We start from the raw sequence: 27,129 nt of genomic DNA on the forward strand, positions 1-27,129 counted from the left end.
TATTTTGCAGCAGTTAAAAATAATTACGTAGGCCAATTTGCACCAATATGAAAAATCTATGAGACAGATTGTTGAATAAGTAAATTAGTTGCAAAATGATACATATACTACATTTACATAATATTCTTCCACCCACAGGGGTTTGTGTTTGTGTGTACCATTAATAAGAGGTTTGTGTGTACCATTAATAAGAGGTGAGAGTAATGAGAGAGAACAACATGTTAGAAGGTGGTATAAAAGGAACTACAGCCTTTCTTCTAACATTTTAATCTTTTTTAAGGAGAATGTATTCCTAAAAACAAAAACCATATTTAAAAAAGAAGTGGGAAAATAGAGTCCAACAGGTTTGGATTCATATCCTACTCTGTCATTTATCATTAGCTATATAGCCTTGTGCAAGTTATTTAAATTTTCTAAAACTTTGTAAGACATGTTATTATGGGGAATTTAAATAGGATAGCCTATAAAAAGTGCCACAAAAATACCAGGCATTCAATAAATAATAATAGATTTAATAACATTGGACATTTCTTCTTATACTTTCTACAAAAGAGAAAAATTAGTTACTATATTATCTTTGCATCTACCTGAATAATTCTTACTTTGCCTTCAGATCAGCTTTTTTCCCTTTGCTTCTCTGGGTTTTTCTTTTCCCTTTGTTGAGACAGGGTCTTGCTCTGTTGCCTAGGCTGGAGTGTAGTGACACAATCTCAGCTCATTGCAACCTCTTCCTCCCAGTCTCAAGCAATCCTTCCACCTCAGCCTCCTGAGTAGCTGAAAATACAGGCACACACCACCATGCGCAGCTAATTTTTGTATTTTTAGTAGAGACAGTGTTTTTCCATGTTGTCCAGGCTGGTCTCAAACTCTTGGGCTCAAGTGATCCACCCACCTTGGCCTCCCAAAGTGCTGGGATTACAGGTATGAGCCACCGTGCCCAGGCTCTGGGTTTTTCTCATAGGACTGGCTTTCTAGTTGTGTAATCATTTCTGTTGCTGACCTCAATAAATGAATGCATTTGTTAATTATATAGCTGTGTATTACATCATACTAAATTAAATATGCTTTGTTCATCACCCTTAGCAGCTCTTAAAAGTGTACACAATTTTCCCATATTCTTTTACATTTTAAACTCATGCTGTACAAAATTTAGGCAAGAGTAAGCCATCAATGCTTTACACAATGTCTGTTATGCCAAAGCATGGCTTGCAGCATTCATCATTTGCTAAAAACTTCTCAACTGCTCCAGTGTCCTTTGTCTGAAAACTCTTGGATTTGGAAATAACACTTTTTTTTCTTTTACCTTGAACTAGAAACCACTGATTGTTGCTCAATGTGTTATATTTGAAGCTTTGTGTTTGCCTGCCTTGTATTTTGCTTCCCCAATTTTTTGTCAATGACTCATAGCTTATCTTTTTTCTCCACTCTATCTTTAGTTCCTTTCTTCCAAAATATATGAAGACAGACAATAGATATTGGGGGGAAGGACATTTAGGGAATAAATATTTGAAAAGGCTCTTTTCATTCAGATATGGCCTAAAAATACTGAAAGCATTTACTTGACAGGAAAACATTGATATTCAAAAAAACATTTTTTATTTTTATGAACCAAAAAATGTAAAAGCAAGATTAATATGCGAACTAAAATATGTAAAACACAATATTTAAAAGAATTAGAACAAAATAATGCTGTAGTCCAGGCAAAAGATGATTCTTGAACTGTAACAAGGCCATGACTAAAGACATTCAGAAGAGATAGAAAAAAGACTCCAAAAAAGAAGTAATAAAAATCTTTTGGTATTTGAATTCACCTTCTTTAAAAACTGGTTGTTTTGAGAAGAAGGTTACTCATATTAATGATCAATTCTCATCATGGAATAAATAAAATTATTCACAAAAATGTAACATTTTAAGACAATAGTCTGACTATATTGGTCCTTCTGCTTCATAATTTGTTTTGAAGAATCTTTAAGTTCTTAGCTTTTCATTTTTTTAACTGAATTGAGGACAATTTTTAAATGAATTACAAGTAATAGAATTAAAATGAAAAAGTTCAAAAGAATCTTAACAGAGGTGTCCCTATTATGAAAACTTAAAAAGTTTATTAAATTTCATGACAAGAAGTTTTATGATGGAAACAAAAAACAGAAGTCTTAACCTCAGTAACATTTCCTCTAAATCTAACATTAGTGACCACTTACATCATCCTTTACCAATTTATACTACTGCTGGCAAGATGAAGTAGATATACTACAGTTACCTATTCTTCCTGATAAGTAGAACTAAAAGCTGTGGACATTTTATACAAAACAAACATCAGAAGCTCATGAAAGTTGGAGAGAAGAAGGCAAACTGTTTAGGGAACCTCAAAACCCAAGTAATGTCATAGGTTTTCTTTTTTCCTCATATATCCCAGAGAGGATTCTGGAGAAGATAGCAATCTGGAAATGCCAAGAAATATAGACAAAAAGCCCTAAGAAAAATTTGTTCTATCTAGCCAAAAGATAAGGAAAATAGCAGCTTACTGAGACAGAAAACTTGTAGGCAGTAACTGTTTTACTAAAGTCAAACACTACAGAAAAAACTATGGCCCCTCCAACACTCATGCCAGCAAGGGCTGGGTGGAAAGCCTAAATTTCTACCATTGCAAGGCTGTAATGAAGTGCCTAATCCCTCTGCTGGTGCACTCTCAGGGAAAGCTAACTAAGGAGCCAGGAGTTTTAACTGTGGAGCCAGGAGTTTTAATCCTCTCTAAGCAGCAAGAAACCATATACTGTGGTGTCGCTGGAGCCCATTTGAGGATCCTGGACTTCTCCGCCCATCAAGGTGTAATATTCCTCTCCTCCCTGATGTAACATCAAAGGAGCTCTGGTAGAGAGTCAGGACTTTCACCAGTACTCAGTAGTAACCAGGCTATGTCCTTGCAGTGTCACTGGAGGCCATGTTAGGAGTAGTAGCAAGGATTCCTTTTCCCTCCAACCCAGAATGATATTAGCAGAGGCCTACAGACTAGCCTTTCCCCCTTCCATGGGAAACAATGGAGTCAGTGGAGACTGGTAGGAGAATCTAGACCCCAATGGCCACCTGGAAATAGTGAAGATCTAGAATCTTAAAGCATAATACCCAACATGTCCACATTTCAATAAAAAATGGCTCATAACACCAAAAAATAAGATCTCAAACTGAGCAAGAAATCACAATCAACATGCACCACACGAACATAATACAGAAGTTAAAATTATCTGACAAGCATTTTAAAGCCTCTGTCATAAAAATGCTTCAATAAACAATTACAAACATGCCTGGAAAAAATGTAAAAAATAGAAAGTCTGAGCAAAGGAATATAAGATATAAGAAAGACTCAAATGGAAATTTAAGAACTAAAAGGTACAATAACCAAAGTGAAGAGTTCAGTGGCATTCAAGAGTGGATGGGAGAACAGATAAACTAATCAGTTAACTGAAAAATAGAAAGCTAAAGTTACTCAATCTGAACAAAAGGGAGAAAATAGATTGAAAATAGAAATAAATAGAACTTCAGGGGCTTATGAGACTATAACAAAAGATGTCATATCTTTTGTTGTGGAAGGAGAGGAGAAAGAAGGCACAGATTTTTTTAAAAAGTATTCAAGTATCTGATGGCTGAAAAATCCTAAATTTGGCAAAAGATAAGAAACTACAGAATTGAGAAGCTGAGAGAACTCCAAAAAGGATATACGCAAAGAAATCCATGCAAAAGCATGTCATAGTAAAACTTCTGAAAACAGAAAAATGTTTTTTCCCCAATCTCGCTCACTCTGAAGACAGAAAATCTTGAAGACACCAAGAAAGAAATACCTTACATATATAGGAAAACCAATTTGAATTACAGCAGATTTTGCACTAGAAATCACAGAGACCAAAATGAAGTGGCATAACATTTTTCAACTGTAGAAAGAACTGTCAACCCAGAATTCTATATCCAGCAAAAATAGCCTTTAGGAATGAAGGAGAAATCAAGACATTCTCACATGAAAAAAATAAAAGAATGTGTTACCAGCAGACCTACCCTAAAAGAATGATTTTAGAAGTTGTATATAAAAAAGGAAATGATATAAGAAGAAATCATAGAATGTCAGGAAGAAAGAACATAATAAAGCAAAACTATGAGTAAATATAATAGACAGATAAAGAGGTCATAGCTAAAAAGTACAAAATTCTTTGTGAGGTGATGAAAATTTCTAAATTTAACTTTGGTGAAGGTTGCACATATATGACTATATAAGAAGTCTCTGAAGTATATGCCTTAAATGGTAAATTGGACACAGATCTGTGCCTGCCAGTACCCTGCTCCTGAGCCAACACCACCACCAGCGAGACCAAACACACAGCCATCAGCAGGGACCCTTTGTCTCCCCCTAGCTACACTGTCTCTGCCACTGTAGTGAATGCCCGCAGGGAGGCAAGCACCCCAGGACTCATGAGCACTCTGCCGCAGCTGATGAGTGTGCACCCCACTGCACTGCCACTACTGCTGCTGCTGGCATGCACAAACAAGAATGGATCCTGCTATCACTGCACTACTGAACACTTTGACTGACACAACCCATCTGAGTATAGTGACCAGCAGTCTGGGAGTACCTTGGCACCCCCAGCACAGTGGATTCCTAACCTTGAGGGGCCAAAGAACAAAACTGGGGCCTGATACAAGTCCCCCAGAGTTACAGACACAGTCCAGGAGATGGGAACAGAGCGTTGGCCCTTAAAATCTTCCAGAAATGAAGCTAGTCAGATGAATCCACCTAACATAACAATCAAACCCTCAAGATCATCAAATAGGATAAAAGAAAAAAAAATCCAAAGGTCAGCAGCTCAAAGATTGAAGCATAAGCCCATAAAGATGAGGAGCATAAGCCCATAAATATGAGGAAGAACCAGCACAAAAACCCTGATAACCCCAAAACCCAAAGTGCCTTCTTTCTTCCAAATGACCACATCACCTCTCCAGCAATGATTCTGAACTGGGCTGAAATGGCTTAAATGACAGAAATAGAATTCAGAATATGGGAAGGAAAGTCATTAAGCTATAGAAGTATGTTAAAACCCAGTCCAAGGAAGCCAAGAATCATGACAAAACAATGCAGGAGCTGACAGACAAAATAGCCAGTATAGAAAAGAACCTAAGTGACCTGATAGAGCTGAAAAACACACTACAAGAATTTCATAATGCTATCACAAATATTAATAGCAGAATAGACCAAGCAGAGGAAAGAATCTCAGAGATCGAAGACTGGCTTTCTAAAATAAGACAGTCAGACAATAATAAAGAAAAAAAGAATGAAAAGGAATGAACAAAACCTCTGAGAAATATTGAATTATGTAAAGAGATCAAGTCTATGACTCATTGGAGTCCCTAAAAGAGATGTGGAGAATGGAACCAACTTGGAAAACATATTTCAGTATATCATCTATGAGAACTTCCCCAACCTAGCTAGAGAGGCCAACATTCAAATTCAGGAAGTGCAGAGAACCCCAGTAAGATGCTTCACAAGAATATCATCCCCAAGATGCATAATTTTCAGATTCTCCAAGGTTGAAATGAAAGGAAAAAATGTTAAAGGCAGCTAGAGAGAAACGTCAGATCACCTACAAAGGGATACCCATCAGAATAACAGTGGACCTCTCAGCAGGAACCCTACAAGCAGAAGAGACTGGGGACCAATATTCAAAATTTTTACAGAAAAGAAATTCCAATCCAGAATTTCATATCCAGCCAAACTAAGCTTTATAAGCGAAGGAGAAATAAGATCCTTTTCAGATAAGCAAATGCTGAGGGAGTTCGTTACCACAAGACCTGCCTTATAAGAGCTCCTGAAGAAAGCACTAAATATGGAAAGGAAACACCAGAGTCAGCCACCACAAAAACACACTAAAGTACACAGACTAGTTACACTATAAGGCAACCACATAAACAAGTCTGCAAAATAACCAGTTACCATCATGATGACAGGATCAAATCTACACATATCAATACTAACTTTGAATGTAAATGGGCTAAATGCCCCAGTTAAAAGGGACAGAGTGGCAAGCTGGATAAAGAACTAAGACCCATTGGTATGCTGTCTTCAAGAGACCCATCTCACATGCAATGACACACATAGGCTCAAAGTAAAGGGATAGAGGAAAATCCACCAAGCAAATGGAAAAACAGAAAAAGAATCAGGAGTTGCAATCCTGGTTTCACACAAAACAGACTTTAAACCAGCAAAGATTTAAAAAGAAAAAGAAGGGCATTACATAATGGTAAAGGATTCAATTCAACAATAAGACCTAACTATCCTAAATATATATGCACCCAACACAGGAGCACCCAGATTCATTAAGTAAGTTCTTAGAGACCTTCAAAGAGACTTAGACTCCCACACAATAATGGTGGGAGATTCTAACACCCCACTAACAATATTAGACAGATCATCAAGAGAGAAAATTAATAAAGATATTCAGGACCTGAACTCAACACTGGATCAAAAGAATCTGACAGACATCTACAGAACTCTCCATTCCAAAACAGCAGAATATACATTATTCTCATTGCCACATGGCACATATTCAAAAATTAATCACATAATCAGAAATAAAACACTCCTCAGCAAATGTGAAATAACTGAACTCATAACAATCTCTTGGACCACAGCACAATAAAATTAGAAATCAAGACTAAGAAATTCACCCAAAACCATAAAATTGCATGGAAATTGAAAATTGAATAACCTGCTCCTGAACGATTTTTGAGTAAATTATGAAATTAAGGCAGAAATCAAGAAGTTATTTGAAACTAATGAGAACAAAGATACCAGAATCTCTGGGACACAGCTAAGGGCAGTGTTAAGAGGGAAATTTATAGCACTAAATGCCCACATCAAATAGTTAGAAAGATCTCAATTTAACAACCTAACATCATGACTAAAAGAGCTAGAGAACCAAAAGCAAACCAAGCCCAAAGCTAGTAGAAGACAATAACCAAAATCAGAGCTGAAGGAGACTGAGACCAAAAAAAACCCTTCAAAAAGATCAGTGAATCTAGGAGCTGGTTTTTTGAAAAAATTAATAAAACAGATAAACTGCTAGCTAGACTAATACAGAAGAAAATAGAGAAGATCAAAATAAACCTAATCAGAAATGAGGAGGATATCACCACTGACCCCACAGAAATACAAATAACCATCAGAGAATATTATGAACACCCCTACACACATAAGCTAGGAAATCTAGAAGAAATGGATAAATTCCTGGACACATACACCCTCCCAAGACTGAACAGGGAAGAAATCGAATCTCTGAACAGACCAGTAACAAGCTCTGGAATTAATTCAGTAATAAATAGCCTACCAACTGAAAAAAGCCCAGTACCAGATGGGTTCACAGCTTAATTCTATCAGATATACAAAGAAGAGCTGGTACCATTCCTGCCAAAACTATTCCAAAAAATTGAGGAGGAGGGACTCCTCCCTAACTCATTCTATGAGGCCAGAATCATCCTGATACCAAAACCTGAAAGAGACGTAACAAAAAGGAAACTTCAGGTCAATATCCTTGATGAACATCGATGCACAAATCCCCAACAAAATACTGTTAAATTGAATCCAGAAGCACATCAAAAAGCTTATCCATCACCATCAAGTAAGCTTTATACCTGGGATGCAAGTTTGGTTCAACATATGCAAATCAATAAATATGATTCATCATATAAACAGAACTGAAGACAAACACAACATGAATTATCTCAATAGATGCAGAAAAGACTGTCGATACAATTTAACAACCATTCATGTTAAAAACTCTCAATAAACTAAGTACTGAAGGAACATACCTGAAAATAATAAGAGCCATCTATGACAAACCCACAGCCAACATCATACTCAATGGGCAAAACCCAGAGGCATTCCTCTTGAAAACCAGCAAAAGACAAGGATCCCCTCTCTCACTACTCTTACTTGACATAGTATGCGAAGTCCTGGCCAGAGCAATCAGGCAAGAGAAAGAAATAAAACATATACAAATAAGAAGAGAGGAAGCCAAACTAGCCCTGTTTGCAGACGACATGATGCTATATCTAGAAAACCCAACAGTCCTGGCCCAAAAGCTTCTTAAGCTGATAAACAACTTCAGCAAAGTCTTAGGATACAAAATCAATATGCAAAAATCACTAGCACTCCTATATAACACCAATCAAGCTGAGCCAAATCCCATTCACAGTTGCCACACACACACAGACACACACACACACACACCCCTAAGAACACAGCTAATCAGGGAGGTAAAAGATCTCTACAAGTAGAACTATAAAATACTGCTCAAATAAATTAGAGATGACATAAACAAATGGAAAAACATTCCATGCTCATGGATAGGAAGAATCAGTATCATTAAAATGGCCATACTATCCAAAGCAATGTATAGATTTGATGCTATTCCTATTAAACTACCAATGACATTCTTCACATAGCTAGAAAAAACTATTTTTAAATTTCTATGGAACCAAAAGGGAGTCCAAATAGCCAAGGCAATTCTAAGCCAAAAGAACAAAGCTGGAGGCATCATGCTACCCAACTTCAAACTATAGTACAGGACTACAGTAACCAAAACAGCATGGTACTGGTACAAAAACAGATACATAGACCAATGGAACAGAATAGATAACCCAGAAATAAGACCATGCATCTACAACTATCTGATTTCTGACAAAGCTGACAAAAACAAGCACTGAAGAAGACTCCCTGTTCAACAAATGGTGCTGGGATTACTGGCTAGCCATGTGCAGAAGATTGAAGCTGTACCCCTCCCTTACACCATATATAAAAATTAACTCAAGATGGGCTAAAGACTTAAATATGAAACCCAAACTATAAAAAATCCTGGAAGACAACCTAGGCAATACCATTCTGGACACAGGAATGGGCAAATATTTCATGATGAGGATGCCAAAAGCAATTGCAACAAAAGCAAAAGTTGACAAATGGGATCTAATTAAACTAAAGAGCTTCTGCATACAAAAATAAACTATCAACAGAGTAAACAGAAAACCTACACAATGAGAGAAAATTTTTGCAAACTATGCATCTGACAAAGGTCTAATATCCAGCATTTATAAGAAGCTTAAACAAATTTACAAGAAAAAAAAACCCCATTAAAAAGTGGGCAAAGGAAATAAACAGACACTTTTCAAAAGAAGACATACATGTGGCCAACAATCATGTAAAAAAAAGTTCAGCATCATGAATCATTAGGGAAATGTAAACCAAAACCACAAGGAGATACCATCATCACTAGTATCAAAAAGTAAAAAAATAAAACAAAACAAACAAACAAACAAAAAACATGCTGACAAGGTTGCAGAGAAAAAGAACACTTATACACTGTTGGTGGGAGTGTAAATTAGTTCAACCATTGTGGAAGACAGTGTGGCAATTCCTCAGACTTAAAAACAGAATCTCATTCAACCCAGCAATCCCATTACTGATTATATACCCAAAGGAATATAAATCATTCTATCATAAAGACACATACACGTGTAAGTGCATTGCAACAATATTCACAATAGCAAAGACATGGAATCAACCTAAATGCCCATCAGTGGTAGTCTGGATAAAGAAAATGTGGTACATATACACCATGAAATACTATGCAGCCATAAAAAGAATGAGATTATGTCCTTTGCAGGAACATGAATGGAGCTGGAGGCCACTATCCTAAGTGAATTAATGCAGGAACAGAAAACCAAATACTGGATGTTCTCACTTATAAGTGGGAGCTAAATGATGAGAACTTATGGACACATAGAGGGAAACAACACACACTGGACGGTGAGAGGAGGGAAAGGATCAGGAAAAATAACTAATGGGTACTAGGCTTAATACCTGGCTATTGAAATAATCTGTACAACAAACTATGACAGAAATGTATCTATATAACAAACGTGCATACACACCCCTGAACTTAAAAGTTAAATTAAGGCCGGGCGCGGTGGCTCACGCCTGTAATCCCAACACTTTGGGAGGCCGAGGCGGGTGGATCATGAGGTCAGGAGATCAAGACCATCCTGGCTAACAAGGTGAAACCCCGTCTCTACTAAAAATGCAAAAAATTAGCAGGGCGTGGTGGCGGGCGCCTGTAGTCCCAGCTACTCTGGAGGCTGAGGCAGGAGAATGGCGTGAACCTGGGAGGCAGAGCTTGCAGTGAGCCGAGATTGCACTACTGCACTCCAGCCTGGGCGATGGGGCGAGACTCTGTCTCAAAAAAAAAAAGAAAAAGAAAAAGAAAAAGAAAAAATCTCTGAATAATTTGTTTTCATTTATAAAACTTTGTTGCAGGATATCTGACAAAAATCGGTGAACTGTATGGTATGTGAATTTTATCTTAGTAAAGCTGTTTATAAAAATCAGAATAGTGGCTATCTGATAAAAAGGGTAGAAGAGAACTTTCTGGACATGCTGGGAAAGTTCTATATCTTGATCTAGGTAATGCCAACATAAATATATGTACATATCAGTCTAAATAAATCAAGCTATCCATTTATAATTTGTGTACTTACTCTTATGACAATTATACCTCAATAAAATATGTTACTGTAAAAAAATTACAATGTAATTTCACATTTCTTTCCAAAGTGCTTTTAGCAATTTACATTCACAAGAATACTGTATTAAAATTCCCACGCTCAACATCTCCCAACTGTAATACCGATAATCAGATGGGCTAAACATGGAACTTTGCTGTGGTTTTAATTATCAGTCTCTTATTGCTAATGAGGATGGTCATATTTTTCTTTATTTCTGATATTCATGGTTCAGAAAAATGGTCTTTTTATACCATTTGCCCAATGTTTCACTGATTTGACATTTTCTTATCTCTTTCTTATCACATACATGTGTTATAATAATCTAGAATGGAGTCTTGTTCTTTCTCTTGTTATGGTGTATTCCCATAATCTGGGAATTTATGGCATAGTCAAAACTAAAGATATTTAACCACAGAATTTATGGAGTGTTTTTCTCTTTTAAAATAAATGCTTTTCTGACACAAATTTTTAAGTTTTTCTCCTATGTTGTATTCAATACTTAGAAGTGTGTGTGTGTGTGTGTGTGTGCATGCGCACGTGTGTATTATGAGGTAGGAATCCAGTTTTATTTCAACATTTTTCTTTATTTTTCCATAGAGGTAATCTATTTTGTTTTTACCATTCAAGGATGCATAATTTCTGGATTCTTTTTTTCATTAATAATTTTTTTCTGGCCGGGCATGGTGGCTCACGCCTGTAATCCCAGCACTTTGGGAGACCGAGGCAGGCGGATCACCTGAGGTCAGGAGTTTGAGACCAGCCTGGCCAACATGGTGAAACCCCATCTCTATTAAAAATACAAAAATTAGCCGGGCATTGTGGTACATGCCTGTAATCCCAGTTATCTGGGAGGCTGAGATGGGAAAATCGCTGGAACCCGGGAGGCCGAGGCGGCAGTGAGCTGAGATCGCACCACTGTACTCCAGTCTGGGTGACAGAGCAAGACCCCGTCTCAAAAATAAAGAAAAAATAATAATAATAAGATTTTTTCCTACTCTTTTACCACTAATACACTGTCTTACTATTTATTGTTTTATAATGAACCTTAATGTCTACAAGGGCAGAAAAAATCGTTATTTATTTAGATTCCTAGTAAACTAAAAAGTAAAATCGTGATTTTTTTAATAGCGAATATGTAAAGATGAGGATTTTTATCTTTAATTTCCTCAGATGCTTTGTATTGTGTCAAATTAGTCAAAAACAAGTTGAAACATGCATATTTTTATTTTCCAAATTAATGTATTCAGGCAAAAATTATTTGCCCTTAATAGCATATTATTTTACATTTCTGTTCACCATTCATCCAAATAATAATGACAATAGAAGTCCACAGGCAGCACCACAACATATTATGAATTTACTCTGACTTTCAATTTTGCATATTTTCAATTTGTTTTTTTAACTTGACTCTTGATAATTGCGAATATGAAGTCAGAGAGGTTTGGAAAGACGATGCTTTCCGTTGTGTTTTATTCTATTTTGAGGAGTCTTTGATATCTAAGAATGGGCATCCTCTTTGACTACATAGCTGCTTTCTAGCCATTAATTGGGTATCATGTTCTTAGTGGAATGAGAAAAACCTGGAAGAACCCTCGCCCAGATTTAAATAGGAGTGAATGCTTGCATTGTTTGAACACATTCACATATTTGAACATCTTTGAATGAGAGGGTTATCTCTAGTTATCTATTAATGATTTGTATTTACTAAATTTTATAGTTCTTTCTTGTTCTTCAACTGTTTTGAGTATTTAGAGTAAACTATGGAAATATGAATATAGTGTTAACTTTTAAAAATGGTCCCATAAAACATTGAAATCTAGATAATTAAGACTTACCTCTATTTCTTTTCTTAATTTTTCATGTGTCTTTTTTTCTTCCTCAAGAAAACAAGTTTTTTCAATGATAGATTCTTTTACAGTTATAATTTTATCCTTTAAGTTTGTAATGTCTTCCTGTATGTTGACAACATTTGAAATATAGAAGTCAAAAAAGGATGATCAATATAAATCCAATTTTTCAGTGTTTCTATAATTTAAGAAAACTAGCCAAATCAAAATTTAGTTTTGATAAATAGCATTAGAATATTACTTCTATAGGTATACAAAAATAAAGAACTGTTACTCAAAGAAACCTTACATTTGACACAGAACTAAAAACCAAATGAAAATAAGACAAAAAGGAAAGTGGTAGTTATGGTGGCAACTGCCGAACAACAGTGTAAAAGACACTTTTTAACTCTCTAGCAAGAAATGATCAATATTTTAAGTTTTTGTCTTCTATCGTCTTCAAAGAACAGTGAGAGAAATAGTAAGATGCTTAAGGTTCAGTTATTAATTTATATTGCTTGCATAACACCATTAAGTGTACTAAATTGATTTGAATTGGTCTGGATCCATTGGCATAGAAGCTAAGTCTTCAACATTTTTGTGAATTACATTTTCTACAACAAATGGATTAATTGTTCACTGTGATTTTATTTGACCATATATTTTTATAAATCTACAGGGGATTTGTGGATGTTTCCTTTATGCATTTGAGCATCTAGGGTCGTTGTTATATAACACATGTACTTATTCCAAGTATTTTTCAATTATGAAAATAGTTTCTGAAGGTAATAGAACAGCTATGGGCATTTTATTAACTTCACAATAAATTTATCATTTAATGTATGTACTTGCAAAAAAGGAGTAATAGAAAAAATAGTTTTACTAAGTAATTTTGCACACCTGTACTTGTGTTATTCGGTTCCCTCCTGGATTTTGAAGATCTTGCATAAGTTCTTCTTTCATTGTCTTTAATTTTTTAACAAAATCTCGCTTTTCATGGAGTTCAGTCATAAATGACCATTTGCTCTCTACTTCCCCCAAACTATTTTTATGTGCTTTTATTTTTGCATAATATGCGTTATATTTTTTCATGTGTTCCTCAAAATCTTCTTGGGCTGTTTCTATGTCAAATTTAAGCTTTACATTTTCTGAATGTAAGGATTTGATTTGAGTTTCCAGGCTATCACAATGAAGTTTGGTATTCTCTATGGCAGCATCTTGTTGATAAATTTGTCTTTCTGTTTCTTTAGTTTCTGCAGAGATAGCTGCTATTTCTTTTTCAAGCTCATGAAGTTCATTCTGTAACACATTTTAACATTATCATTATTAATTCAAAATATTAAACATGAGAGGAAAATCAATGTTTTAATCCATAATGAATATAGGAAAAATCACTTATAAGAATATATTTATCAGATATTAAAAAATTAATGAATACAAGGAAACATGCAATAAACACAATTATTTTATAATTTCAGAAGGACCTCAGTTATATGTTTTTTAATGTTCATCTAATTCTAAATATTAAAATCTCATTGTTTTATCTTGACATTTTATATATGTAAGATACTTTATAATAATTTTACTAATTTATTTATAGGCATCAGAAGTATACACTCAGGAAAGACAGTATGATAAAAAATGATAAAGCCCTGAGTTAAGAATCAAAAGATCTAGGTTCCAGCACACTTATTGCTATTTACTACTTCGTATGATCATGCATAACAAACTTAATTACCCCATTCAAACTACACTTTCTCCATTTGTAAAATGAGAATAAAGTTATTTACTTTGCCTCCCTGGGGCATTTTGCATTGCAAACTGCTGCCTTCTTTTTAAAGCCTAGTTTTCACACCACCAGTCTTTTCTGGTTCTCCTTAGAAATTTCTGAGAATTCCTTCTCAATCTCAACAGTTCCTTCAAATATAGGTCTTCTGCAGATTTCAGTCATCAGAATTTCCTCTTCTCACACTCTATATATGCTCCTTGGGTAATTTCACCCAAATTTACATCTTCAGCTACATATCTGCTGATGATTCACAGAATATAAGTGGCTGCTGAGTTCTACACCCAGCTGCCAATGGCCACCTCTAATTCACTATATCCAAAAATTGAATGAATCCTTTCTACAACCTCAGCCTATTACTCCTTGTATCAATTATCTGTTGCCAGAATCACAAAACCTCAGTAGCATACAATACATAAGTATATATTGCTGACATGACTAGGAGCAGCTGAGGTTGGCTAGGTAGTTCATAAGCCTGGGAGAAGCAAGGGTTGGCTAGGTGGTTCTGCTGATCTTGATTGAATCTGCCCAAGTGTCTGGGGATTGGCTGATTGTAAGATGATTTAAATTGGCTTTAACTGGGCTGACAGGCGTGTCTTGGCTTTGCTTTATGTGTATCTTCTCCTCCAATGGGCCAACCCAGGCATGTCTTATGATAATAATAGATGCAGAAGAGTGAAATTCAGTTATGGAAGAGTTTTTTAAAGCTTTTGTTTGAGTCACATCTGATAACACCCCAGCTAGTTACATAATCAAACCCAGAGTCAAGGGGTGGAAGTGTGTCCATCCATTATGGGAAAGCATTGTAATGTATGGCAAAGGGTATGGATAGACTAACGGATGAAAAATTGGGACCAAAAATGCAAATGATCACACTCCTATGTTCCCCAACTTAGTTAATGTTACCACCTTAGCTCTTCCCTTCTTTTAAATAACTGTCTAACTGTTTCTCAAATTCTGTAGATCTTCCCACCAAAATAACTCTGTAGGCCATCCTCCATAGTCCTCTTCTTATCTACTATGGTCATTCTTTTTAAGTAAATTTGTAATGTTAGAGGGCATTGTTTTAAAAAATGCAAACTTCCTTGTATCCTTTTCCTGGCAGAGAAAAAGGAGGTAAGTTCACTGAAAAATACAATACGGCAATGAACCTCAATTTTTATCATCAGCTCTGATGTTTCAAATGCTCACTTGACATTTCTATATGTATGTTTACCAGACATCTCAACTATACATATTCAGAAAAAAAGTTTAATTTACACACCAAACATATTCCTCCCCCAGACTTTCTGATTTCAATAAACTGTACCACTTTCCACCTGGATACTCAAAAGCCTAGAAATCATTCTTGATTCTTCCCTTTCCCTTACCCCCACAACCTATTTCTCATCAAATCCTGATGGTTGGGCCTCCAAAATAAAATCCCCAATGCACTTCTGACCAGTCTTTGTAGTGTGACCTAATGTCTAACTCATCTCCCTATTTCCATTCCTCCCCACTCCCCCAACTAGTCTGTGTATATCAGGCAGAAGAATCTTTTCAAAACATAAATCATATCATGTTATTTCCCTGCTCAACATCCTCCAGTGGTTTCCCATTGCATTAATAAAAAATTTCAAATTCCTGAAAGTGTTTTATAAGCCATATATGCCCTAGTGCCTATCTACTTTGCTATGCTTCTCATCTACTACTCTCCCTTTTTCCAGTCTCCTTTGTGTTGATTAAATATGTATAGTTCCTTCCGACCTAACAGCATTTTTAATTATTGTTTGGTCTACTTTAAAATTCTCTACCCCTGGCTATTATCTGTTGGGTCTTTGTCTTTCACAATTCAGTATTATTATTATGTCTCAGAAGAGTCTTCCCTAAATTAAAATATAAATGAACCAACCACTATTCCACTCCTCCTCTAGTTACTCTCTACACATTACCCCATTGTATTTCCTTTGTAATACATCAATCTTTGAATTATCTTTATTTTGTTAATTTATTGCTTGCTTCCCCTGACTAGAAAGTAAGCTCTGTGGCTACAGGAACCATGTCTGTCTTCATTACCACCATCTTCCCATTCTTAAAACAGTAAGTGGCACAAAGTAGGTGCTCAATAAATAAATAAATTCATTCAATAAATGAGTGAATGACTGATGCACAACCAATGGTCAGGAAAGGGACATATGCCCTGCTGGTTACATCAGGCTATCTATCAACTCTATTGGTCAATATAGGAAGTATATTGACCCATACAATTTGGTTATCATCTCTTCTCTTTCTTGGACTAATGTAATTGACTGTTAATTTTTCTTATTGGCTTTAGTTTCTTTTGCCTTTAATCCATTTCTGCCTTTACATGAGAATTATGTTATTTTTTTCTTCTCCCCCTCTTCTTTAATCTCCTCTGCCTCTTTTCCTCCCTCTTCCTCTTCATCCTTTTCCCCTTCTTCTCTCTCCTTTTTAAACTTACAGCTTTATCGAGGCAAAATTAATATAAATACATATTCTAACTTTACAATTTGATGAATTTTGACCTTCTTGTGCTCATAAGACCATCACCACAACTAAGATAATAAACGTAGTCATTATTCAAAAAAGTTTCCTCCTGATACTCTGTAAATTCATTCCTCCCTTTCCATCTCTCCATTCCTAAGAAACCACTGATCTGCCTTCCTTCTCTAAAGATTAGTTTGCTTTTCACTAATTTTATATAAATAGAATCATTTAATACATAATTTTAAGTCTTCTTTCAATAAGCATAATTATTTCAAGATTCATCCATGTTGTTGTATATGTCAATAATTCTTCATTTTTATTGCTAAGTAGTATTCTGTTGTATGGATATACCATATTAGTTTATTAGTTCATCTAACTGATGGGCATTTGGGTTGTTTCCAGTTTTCCAGTGGGCATACACATTTATTTCTCTTGGGTAAATACCTAAAAGTTAAATGGCTAGATTATACAGTAGGGATAGGTTTAACTTTTCAAGAAAGTATAAACTGTTTTCCTAAGTGGTTGTGTCATTTTACAGTCCATCGAACAGGTCTGAGAGTTCCAGGCCTTCCATATCTGCAACAACATTTGTTATGGTCAGTCTTTTTAAACTTAGCCATTCTAGTGGGTTGTATGTGTGTGTGTCTGTGCCTGTGTGTGTGGATATTATAGTGGAAATTTAAGTATACTGTTAGATGTGTTTTCAAATATTCTCTCCTAGTCTGTGACAACCCAAATGGCCAAAGGGCCCCATCAAGAATAACTTAGTTTGTTTTCATAATAGTGTATATTGAAGAGCAAGTTTAAAATTTTTTTGGATGAAATTCATCAAAATTTTTATGTCATATTAAAGAAATCATTGCCAAGCCCAACATCAATAAGTTTTTCTATGTTTTCTTCCAGATATTTTTTGTTTTAACTCTTAACATTCAGGCCTTTGATTCATTTTGAGTTAATTTTTGTATATGGTTTGAGGTGAAATTTGAGGTTCAGAATTTTTTTTGCATGAAAATATCCAATTGTTCTTCTACCATTTCATGAAAAGATTATCCTTCTCTACTGAATTGCTTTGGTACGTCTTCAAAAATCAATTGATATGTGTGGGGCTATTTCTGGGCACTTTAGTTTGTTCCATGGATCTATATGTCTAGCTATATCATATTATCCTGATTACTATGCCCTATAATAAATACTAAAATCAGGTAGTGTGGTAACATGGAAAGATATTTGGTCTTTGTTCCCAGTTATTTGTACAGAGCTCCTAAAACTCTTGTGTATTAGTTCATTCTAATGTTGCTAAAAGAAATTCCTGAGTCTGAGTAATTTATTCAAAAAAGGTTTATTTGGCCCATGATTCTGATGGCTGGAAAGTTCAAGACTGGGCATCTACATCTAGTGAGGGCCTCAGGCTGCTTCTACTCATGGTAGAAGGTGAAGAGGAGCTGGCATTTGCAGCAGTCACATGGTGGGAAAGAAAGCAAGAGAGGGAGCCGGGAGGCGCCAGGCTCTTTTTAACAAGCTCGCAGGGGAACTAATAGAATGAGAACTCCGTTGCTCCCAAAGGAGGGCATTAATCTATTCATGACAGGATCTGCCTCCATGACCCAAACACCTCCCACTGGGCCCCATCTCCAACACTAGGGATTAACTTCCAACATGAGGCTTGGAGGGGACAAACATCCAAACCATAGGACCTTGGGATTTCCTAAGTGACAAGGGTGATAGGATGATCTTTTATTCGAATGAATTAATTTTTTGTGGGTCCCTACATAGCTTTAGGATGGGGGCTGGCTGTCAAAAAGACCAAGCCTTGATTAGAAGACTGAAACTTTTAGCCCCATTTCCCCAGTCTTCTGGGAGGAAAGAGGGGCTGGAGATTGAGTTAATAATGTGACGAAACCTCCATAGGAAACCTTAAACTATGCAGGGTTGAGAGAGCTTCTGGATTGGTATAAACATATTGAGGTGCTGGAAGAGTGGGGCGTCCAGAGACGGCATAGAAGCTCCTTGCAGGCCCCCTCCCACATACCTATCCCCACGCATCATCTCTTCCATTTGGCTATTCCTAAGTTGTGTCCTTTATAATAAATGGGTAATAGGTGCTTTCCTGAGTTCTGTGAGTCATTCTAAAAATGCTCAAACCTGGTGAGGGGTGCGGGGAAAGTATGGGAGTAGGTTGTGAGAACCTCTGATTTTATAGCCAGTTGGTCAGAAGTATGGGTGGCCTGGGACTTGTGATTGGCACATGAAGCAGGGGCAGTCTTATGGGGCTGAGCCCTTTAACTTGTGGGATCTGATGCTAATTCCAGGTAGATACAGTAGTCCCTCCTTATCCAAGGGGAATATGTTCCAAGACCTCCGTGGACGCCTGAAACCATGGGCAGTACTGAACTCTATATACACTATGTTTTTTTTTTCCTATACATATATACCTATGATAAAGTTTAATATATAAATTAGGCACAATAAGAGAATAACAATAACTAACAACAAAATAATTATAACGATATACTATAATAAAAGTTATGTGAATGTGGTCTCTCTCTCCTGTCTTATTGTACTATACTCAACATGCCCAGCTGTTTTGTATTTTTAGTAGAGACAGGGTTTCACCATGTTGGCCAGACTGGTCTCGAACTCCCGACCTCAAGTTATCCATCTGCCTCGGCCTCCCAAAGTGCTGGGATTAGACGTGAGCCACCACGCCCAGCCAGGAATTTATTTTTCCTTCTTTACAACTTCACAGATGGATGATTTGTCCTTACCATAGATCTTAGCAACTTCAGTGTATGATTTTTTTCTTTCCTTTAAGTTAAGAACTTTCACCTTCTCACTTAAAGTAAGTACTTTACAGCTTCTCTTTGGCATATGTGAATTGCCAGCATCACTACGCTGATACTTTGGGGCCATTAAGTAAAATAAGGTTTAGTTGAACATAAGCACTGTGATACTGCCACAATCAATCTGATAACTGAGATGACTACTAAGTGACTAATGAATGGGTAGCTCATATGGCACAGATGTGCTGGACAAAAGGACGACTCACGTCCCAGGCAGGATGAAGCAGGACAATGCGAGATTTCATCATGCTACTCAGAATGACTTGCAATTTTAAATTTACAAATTGTTTATTTCTGTAATCTTCCATTTAATACTTTTAGAATGCAGCTCACTGTGGGTAATTGAAACTGCAAAAACAAAACTGCAAATAAGGGAAAACTGTTGTAGTGTCAGAACTGAATCAAATCTGGACACCAAGCTGGCATCCAGAGAATCAGAAAATTGGTTGTTAGTGTTAGAAAATGTCCCAGGTAGTATAAGATTTCCAACACTTTTCTTCTTCAAAATTGTTTTGGATATTCTAGGCCCTTTGCATTTCCATATGACTTTTAGAATTAGCCTATGTATTTCTCTCCCAAAAGCCTGCTGAAATTTTGACTGGGACTGCGTTTCATGTATAAATAAAATTGAGAGAACTAACATATTAGCAATACTGAGTCTTCTGTTTCATAAAAATGATATACCTCTATATTTAAGTCTTCTTTAATTTTTCTCACCAATGTTTTACAGTGTTCAGCATACTGGTCTTGTAAACCTTTTGTCAAATTTGCCCCTAAGTATTGAATGGTTTCGATGGCATTGTAAGTAGTATTGCTTTTGAAGTTTTAATTTCTGATTTTCTCTTGCCAATGTGCAGAAATACAATATATTTTTGTATATTAATCTCGTGCCCTGCAATCTTTCTAAACTCACTTATTAGTTCTAATAGCTTTTTATAGCTTCCTTGGGATTTTCTTTAAAAAAAAAATGCCATCTGTGAATAAAAACAGATTTACTTCTTTCTTTCTAAACTGGATGAGTTTTATTTCTTTTTCTTGCATAGCTGTACTGGCCTGAACTACCAGTACCATCTTGAATAGAAGTAAGAGGAGACATCTTTTTCTTTTTCCTGATCTTAGGAGAAAAACATTCATTATTTCACCATTAAGTATGTGGCTGGTTGTAGAATTTATGTAGATGTTCTTTCTTAGACTAAGGAAGTTCCCTTTTATTTCCAGTTAGCTGAGAGTTATCATGAATGGATATTGGATTATAATAAGTGCTTTTTATGTATCTAGAATTCTTTCTAAAATATAAATTTAATATTTGCTTCTTGCTTAAAATCTGTCAAATGCTCATCAACTTTAGAATAAAGTTGAAGTTTCTTATCGTGGTATAAATCTTCCATGATTTTTCAAAACATACTGTAATTTACATTATCATCAAACTATTTATGGTTCTAGGAATGTACCAATGCTATTTCAGGCCTCTGCAAATGTCCTCTGTGAATATCCTCAGGTTCTTTTTATTTTGAATATTATCTTCCTTACTCCCTAACCTTTAAACCTGTCCTAGACACCTAATCATTCAGATGAACTCCAGCTGCCATTTAAAACTCAACTGAAACATCATTTCTTTTGTGATCACTCTTTCTCTAGTGTTAAATCTGTGTTGTGTTCATGCCTCTACCATTGACACTACTACTCTACATGTAATTATTTGTTTACTTCTTTCTCTTCCCAATAGATGGTAAGTAACATAAGAGTGAGGACAATGTTCAGCAAAATGCTTAACACAAAGTAGGCTCTCAATATAAATGGAATAAAGTCTATGAAACTCTTTGAAGACTGAAAAGTTTTACAAAAAATTTATTTACAAAAATATGACATTATTTTTTGAATTATATTCTACTGTATAGGTGTATTCTTTTCTAGAAGTGACTAACATAATACAAGTATTTATAAGAAATCCATATCACCATGATAATACAATTATTGTCATCATATATCTACTGATGCACTTAAAGCCAATGATACTTAAAGCCAATGTCAAATAGGGCCCTATCAGTACCATGTCCACCTGGTCCCCACCAAACACATTAACTCATTTAATCCTCATGAAAAGCTTATGGGCACGTCCTATTGTTATCTCTGTTTTACAACTAAGGAAACAGGAGCACAACAAATTCAATCACGGAACAAAAAGTAGTAAATTTGGCCTTTTGAACTAGGCAGTTCAGCTCCTGAGCCTACTCTTCTCATTTCTATGATATATTTAATAACAATCGTTACAGAGCACAAGATACTGTTTTCATTTTCATTTCTTTAGTCACATTCACATAGTATAGTTATATCTAATTACGTTGCATGCGAAGACCAAGTATGGCTCCCAAATTCCCTGCAGTAGGATTATCAATATATTTAAAAAGGAAAGGAACATAGAGGGAGGCTACTTGAAATGTTCACTGACAGCAAGTAACTTACAATCCATAGCTTTACAAACACTAGCTTAAAACTTAACATTCCTTCAATTCAGCATTTTAGGAAACACTATCAAATAAGGGAATGTAAAATAATTCTATCTAACATGTTAGGTTTTATATGCTTATCCTACAGTTGCAATCACATTGTTGAATCTTTATATGTTGGGAGTGTAAAATTTTCCATAAAACTGGAATAGCCATGTAAACCTTACTTAGGGAGAACAGAATAATTGACAGAAAATAACTTTAAAAGTGACTCCCAATAATAAGTATTTTTAATAACCTCCTGGTCATTTACTTTTGAAGAAAGTAAAGACATTTAAAAGACTATATAAAGAAGTTACCTTCAAATTGAACAGAACCTTTTTGTTTTTTTCTATCTCTGATGCTTGTGATTGTTGTTGCTTTGCAACTTTCTCTATAGCATCAGCTAATGAACTTGTGTCTTGGTTATCTACAATTAGACAAAAGAATAAAGTATATAATAAAAATTAAAATACAGCCATTTTAAGAAAGTTATGTTTCTTTACTCAAAATCATGAAATATTTGATACTTTTTCCTCCTAAACTAAATTTAGAATTAGTAATTTTCCCTTGCTGATATAAACTAAACCAAAAGTAAAGGCAACAATAATAGGCAATTCAAAGTTGCCTACTGGAATGTCATACCCGTTCCTTTACGGAACAGTATAAATATTTTGATTGTCCTAATTTTTTTTATCCAGACCACTTGCACATATACTATAATTATAGTGCTACCATAACAACTCTATAGCAATTAGAGTTGATGCATTTTCATTGTAGGTCTGTATTTTCAGGTTGATATGCCTTTGCTAAACACAGTATATGTTTGTCCCAGCTAAATGTAACTGCTTCCATCTATTCTAATTTGCTATCAATTTTAACACAATTATCCTGCCAGACTACTTTTTTGTTGTTGCTGATCTTTTAATTATTTATTTCTTAAGATTGTTTCATTACCTTCTTTAGGAAATCCTTGACTCTTCCTTTCTTTGTTGTCTGACATTTTCTGTGTCTGTAATCTCTTTTCCCCTTTTTGATTTACCTTCTTTACTCCTACTCAATAATCTATATTGATAATCTTTCACTTTTGTTTTTTCCTGTTGTATATTGGTGATCCTGAAAGGTAAATTAATTGTCAAACATGTCACAGGGATGTCAATGACATTTTATCATTAGTGCCAAGAATTAGAATACAATGGTTAAGTGATTTTGGAATGAAAGTAGAACTGCATTTGTATTTTGCTTCTCCTGCTTTTCTGCTGTGGTGACCTTGAGTAAGTTTCTTAACTTCTTTGATCTTCAGCCCCTCATCTTTAAAACTTCATAAGGCTGTTCTAATAATTAAAGTAATATATGTAGCATGCTTAGAACAGTACCTGATATACACTGCATAATTATTTTGGGTTAGTATTAATAGTATGTAACTCCAGTACTATGATGAAATAGATTCTGAGACTATAACCAGAATCTGTGAGAAACAATGTTAATAATGATTAACAATTTCTGCTATGGGTGTGGAATCCAGGAAATATAGCACTCCTGTCCAGTGCTATTCTGGAGAGGGTAGGCCCTAAGCAAATTTTGATCTACTCTTTATTTAGGAGTAATGATAGGAGGAATAAGTATTTTTCTCCTTAAATCACTAAATATCTTTTCTAAAGATCAATTAACTACAAAGCATTCATGTACTAGTTACATGTGTTTAAAAAAATTTAAAGGATTGAAACCTGATATATGTGCAACAAAAAAGAAAAGCAAAGTTAAATCAATTCCTGTGTAGAGATCAAATCTATCTAGAAATATACAACTAAGCTAAAGAAATCCTGAGAGCTTACCTAACAGATTATCATAACCATTCCTTGAAATTTATAATTCTTTCCTGTCGCTTCATGTCACTTCCTTCAAATCTCACTTCAAACTTACTCCTTCATGAAGTCTTCCCTGATGCTGAGCCATTCACTCTGTTCATGTTACATCCTTTCCGTTCAACACACAGAACTGTCCCAGATTAGTGCTAATGAATCCAAATCTGATTTTCTCTCTAGCTCTTTCATTTGGGTTTCACGGTCACAGACTTCATCCTTTAATATATCTACCTTGAAAAATGCATGCCCTCTACATTTATACTTTCAGTATATACTGTCAGTTCTCTCAATTAATTACAATGGTAAATACTTATATCATACTTACTTTGTGCTAGTCACTGTTGTTCCAAGTACTTTAGATTAAAAAAAAATTATATAGTGTTTATTCTGTGCCAGATGGTGTTCTAAGAACTTTACAAATAGTAACTCATTTAACCCTATAAGGTAGATATTATTACAATTTTCATTTTACAAAAAAAAGTACAGGGAGGTACACAAATGGATATAAGAATTTACCCAAAGAGAGCCATTCAATGTAAGATATGTGATTTGAATTCAAGTATTTTGGCTCTAAAGTTCATGCTCTTAATGCTAGACTATGATAGACTACCAAGATTATGATTTTTTATGGGAAGAATTATGTCTTCCATATATCACTCCAGAATCAAACTAGAGTCATCTCACAGTATATTCAGGGGATTGGTTCCAAGTTACCCCCTTCCCCACTTCATATCAAAATCTGTGCAAATTCAAGTCCCAAAGTCAGTGCTTCGGAGCTCACTTACACGAAAACTTCGTCCTCCTTATACGTGGGTTTCAAGTCCCGCGTATACTGTATATTTGATACTAGTTTGGCTGAAAATACTCATGGATAAGTGGACCTGCACAGTTCAAACCTGTGTTGTTCAAGGGTCCACTATATTTTGTATTCCTATGATGCTAAAACGTCACTTTAATCAACTTACTCTTTCTATTCCCACTACTACCATCTATATTTCTTCTTCGAGAAACTATTCTGGTAAAGTGCATTTATAGAGCTGCTGCAGCTCCAACAGACCTCCAATGGCCTAATGACACAATTTGCATGCCTGAAGAGGTAATCCAATGAGTTCTTCATGCTCTTACCTAGCAGTAAATTCCTGCTAGGTAACTTACTTTCCTGGTGAGTCCCCATTTCTCTCTCCCCCAAATCACAGTGCAATTTCCATAAGCTGCCTAAAATATTGTGGGCATAATTCCCATTAAATTCTACATCCCTATTAACTTCAGTCTTCAGAAGAAACCAGGTCATTCTTCATCATAAGAACCCATCCTTATTCAGCTTGGTAAGTCCTTTAGTGTGATGCTGTATTACCCACTCCCCAACCCTTTTCTATCCTTTCACTTTGACTTCTCAAATTCATGGGCCATCTTCAGCAAAGTCCTTTCTATTGTCAACCTTTTCAGTGAACTTCCCTTTTACCTTTTGGCTTTAACTGAAGTCCAAAGATACAGCTTCCTCATCCTCAAGCCACTAAGTCTGGAGATGAAACATTTTTTTCTGTTCTCCATTCCACTGCCACCATATTTCCTTTTCTTCTCTCTAAAACCCTCTCTGGTTTCTTTGAAATTCAGGCCATAGACTATATAGGCTTTAACTTTCCTTGCTGTTATCAGCTGTCTTCCAGGTCTTGGAAGGCTCATTCCTAGATTACAGCATCTGACTTACTGTTCCTCTATCACTACTCTCTTGTATTTCTTTGGAAATTTCAATATCCACAAAAATAGTATATCTAAATCCCTGAACGCTCAGTTGCTTGATGTCTTCTTTCATCTATTCTCCCCAGCAACCCATAGAGTATAACTCTACCTTATCCATAATCTCAGATGCAAACTACTGTTTATTTTTCTAGCTCATCCCATCTAGTATTTTGACAGTATGTGCTGTTTAACCCCGCAAGACTTCCAATCCATCGACTCTTGTATCTTTACACATTCCCTTAGCCCTTCATGTATTCTTCCCTCCTTACTTGGCTTAGATTCCTTTGCATTCACCCTCATTTCCCTTACAGCTCACTCCCTGTCCTAATTCCCTGGAAGCATCTCAACCAGCTGCTTTGCTTATACTCAAGTAGCTGAATATGCTTAAAGAAAGACATGCAACTATGCTGTTGACTCACTTTAAATTCCAGACCATTTATGTCAAGTGGGCCCTTGATCCTAGGCTCTTAACATGCACCAAGTTATGTAGATGATTGTTTCACTCTTTATCCTCTGTCTTCAAACCTCTCACACCTCTTTTCCCTTCCTTTGAGTTGGTAATTTACCTTCTAATCTAACTGAGATAGAAGAAAAAAATCAGAGAAGATGGTAAATTACCCATCTACCAGATTTTGTACCTGCACCTGTATATCAGCATACTGTTTTCTTGCAATAAATAAAGTGTTCTTGCTCCTATCTAAGGCCAATCCTCTACTTTTGTACTCCTTTCTCACAGACATTACTTCTTTGAATGGTCCCTCAACAGAATTTCCCCATTTACTTGGTCAAATGTATTATTCTGAACAGCCCATCATAAATCAACAACCACTACCACCACCAACCTTGCTTGACACCACCACCTCCTTCAGTACTGACCCATTTCTTTGCTCCCCTTTAAAGCCAAGATCTTTGGTCTCCACTTCCTCTCCTCTTTCTTCTTGAACCCATTAGAACCAGTCATTTATCACTGTACTTTTAAAACTTTTATCACGGTATCTATGAGCTCCACATTGCCACATTCAATGAACAAGTTCCGTCTTCATTTTACTTGACCTACTGGTATCATTTAACACATTTGATAATTACTGCCTTCTTGAAATACCATACTTCTTGGTTTCCTTTGCTGGTCCCTTCTCATCTTTTTCACTTATGTCACACCTCCTAGTGCTCGGTCCTCAGGCTTCCTTCTTTTCTCATACTTATTCTACATGTGATGCCATCTAGTTCTATGGCTTTAAAATCCACCTATAGGCTGACAATTCCCAAATTATATCTCTACCCTGAACATCCCTTTTGAGCTGTAGACGCATACTCATTGCCTACCTGATAACTCCATTTGGATTTTTAATAGGCATTTCAACTCAATATATCACAAACTGAACTTTTGATTCCTCTGTCCACTCTATTACCACCATTAAACCTGCACCTTCATAGTCTTCTCTATCTCAGTAAATTACAAGTTGATTTTTCTTGTTGTTCAGGCCAAAAACCCTGAATTCATTA

The 27,129-nt window shown here is 35.7% G+C and overlaps 1 protein-coding gene across 6 annotated transcripts in view; it reads right to left on the reverse strand.

The window, feature by feature from the left end:
• The window catches only part of CCDC122 (coiled-coil domain containing 122), a 43,822-nt gene that overhangs the window by 10,448 nt on the left and 6,245 nt on the right, over positions 1 to 27,129 (reverse strand). For 4 of the 6 annotated variants that reach the window (XM_054665254.1, XM_016925271.2, XM_054665252.1 and 1 more), the window contains exons 3-6: positions 22,979 to 23,137; positions 22,342 to 22,451; positions 13,323 to 13,721; positions 12,432 to 12,548 (exon numbers count right to left, since the gene is read on the reverse strand). In XM_054665254.1, the coding sequence (XP_054521229.1) occupies positions 12,432 to 12,548; positions 13,323 to 13,721; positions 22,342 to 22,451; positions 22,979 to 23,024 (672 nt within the window). In that variant the 5' untranslated portion in view covers positions 23,025 to 23,137. The remainder of the gene's footprint in view (positions 1 to 12,431; positions 12,549 to 13,322; positions 13,722 to 22,341; positions 22,452 to 22,978; positions 23,138 to 27,129) is intronic. The other 2 variants (XM_063792116.1, XM_063792115.1) reach the window with 1 other exon arrangement.

Source organism: Pan troglodytes, chromosome 14, assembly GCF_028858775.2.
Source record: "Pan troglodytes isolate AG18354 chromosome 14, NHGRI_mPanTro3-v2.0_pri, whole genome shotgun sequence".
In the NCBI taxonomy this organism is placed as follows: Eukaryota; Metazoa; Chordata; class Mammalia; order Primates; family Hominidae; genus Pan; species Pan troglodytes.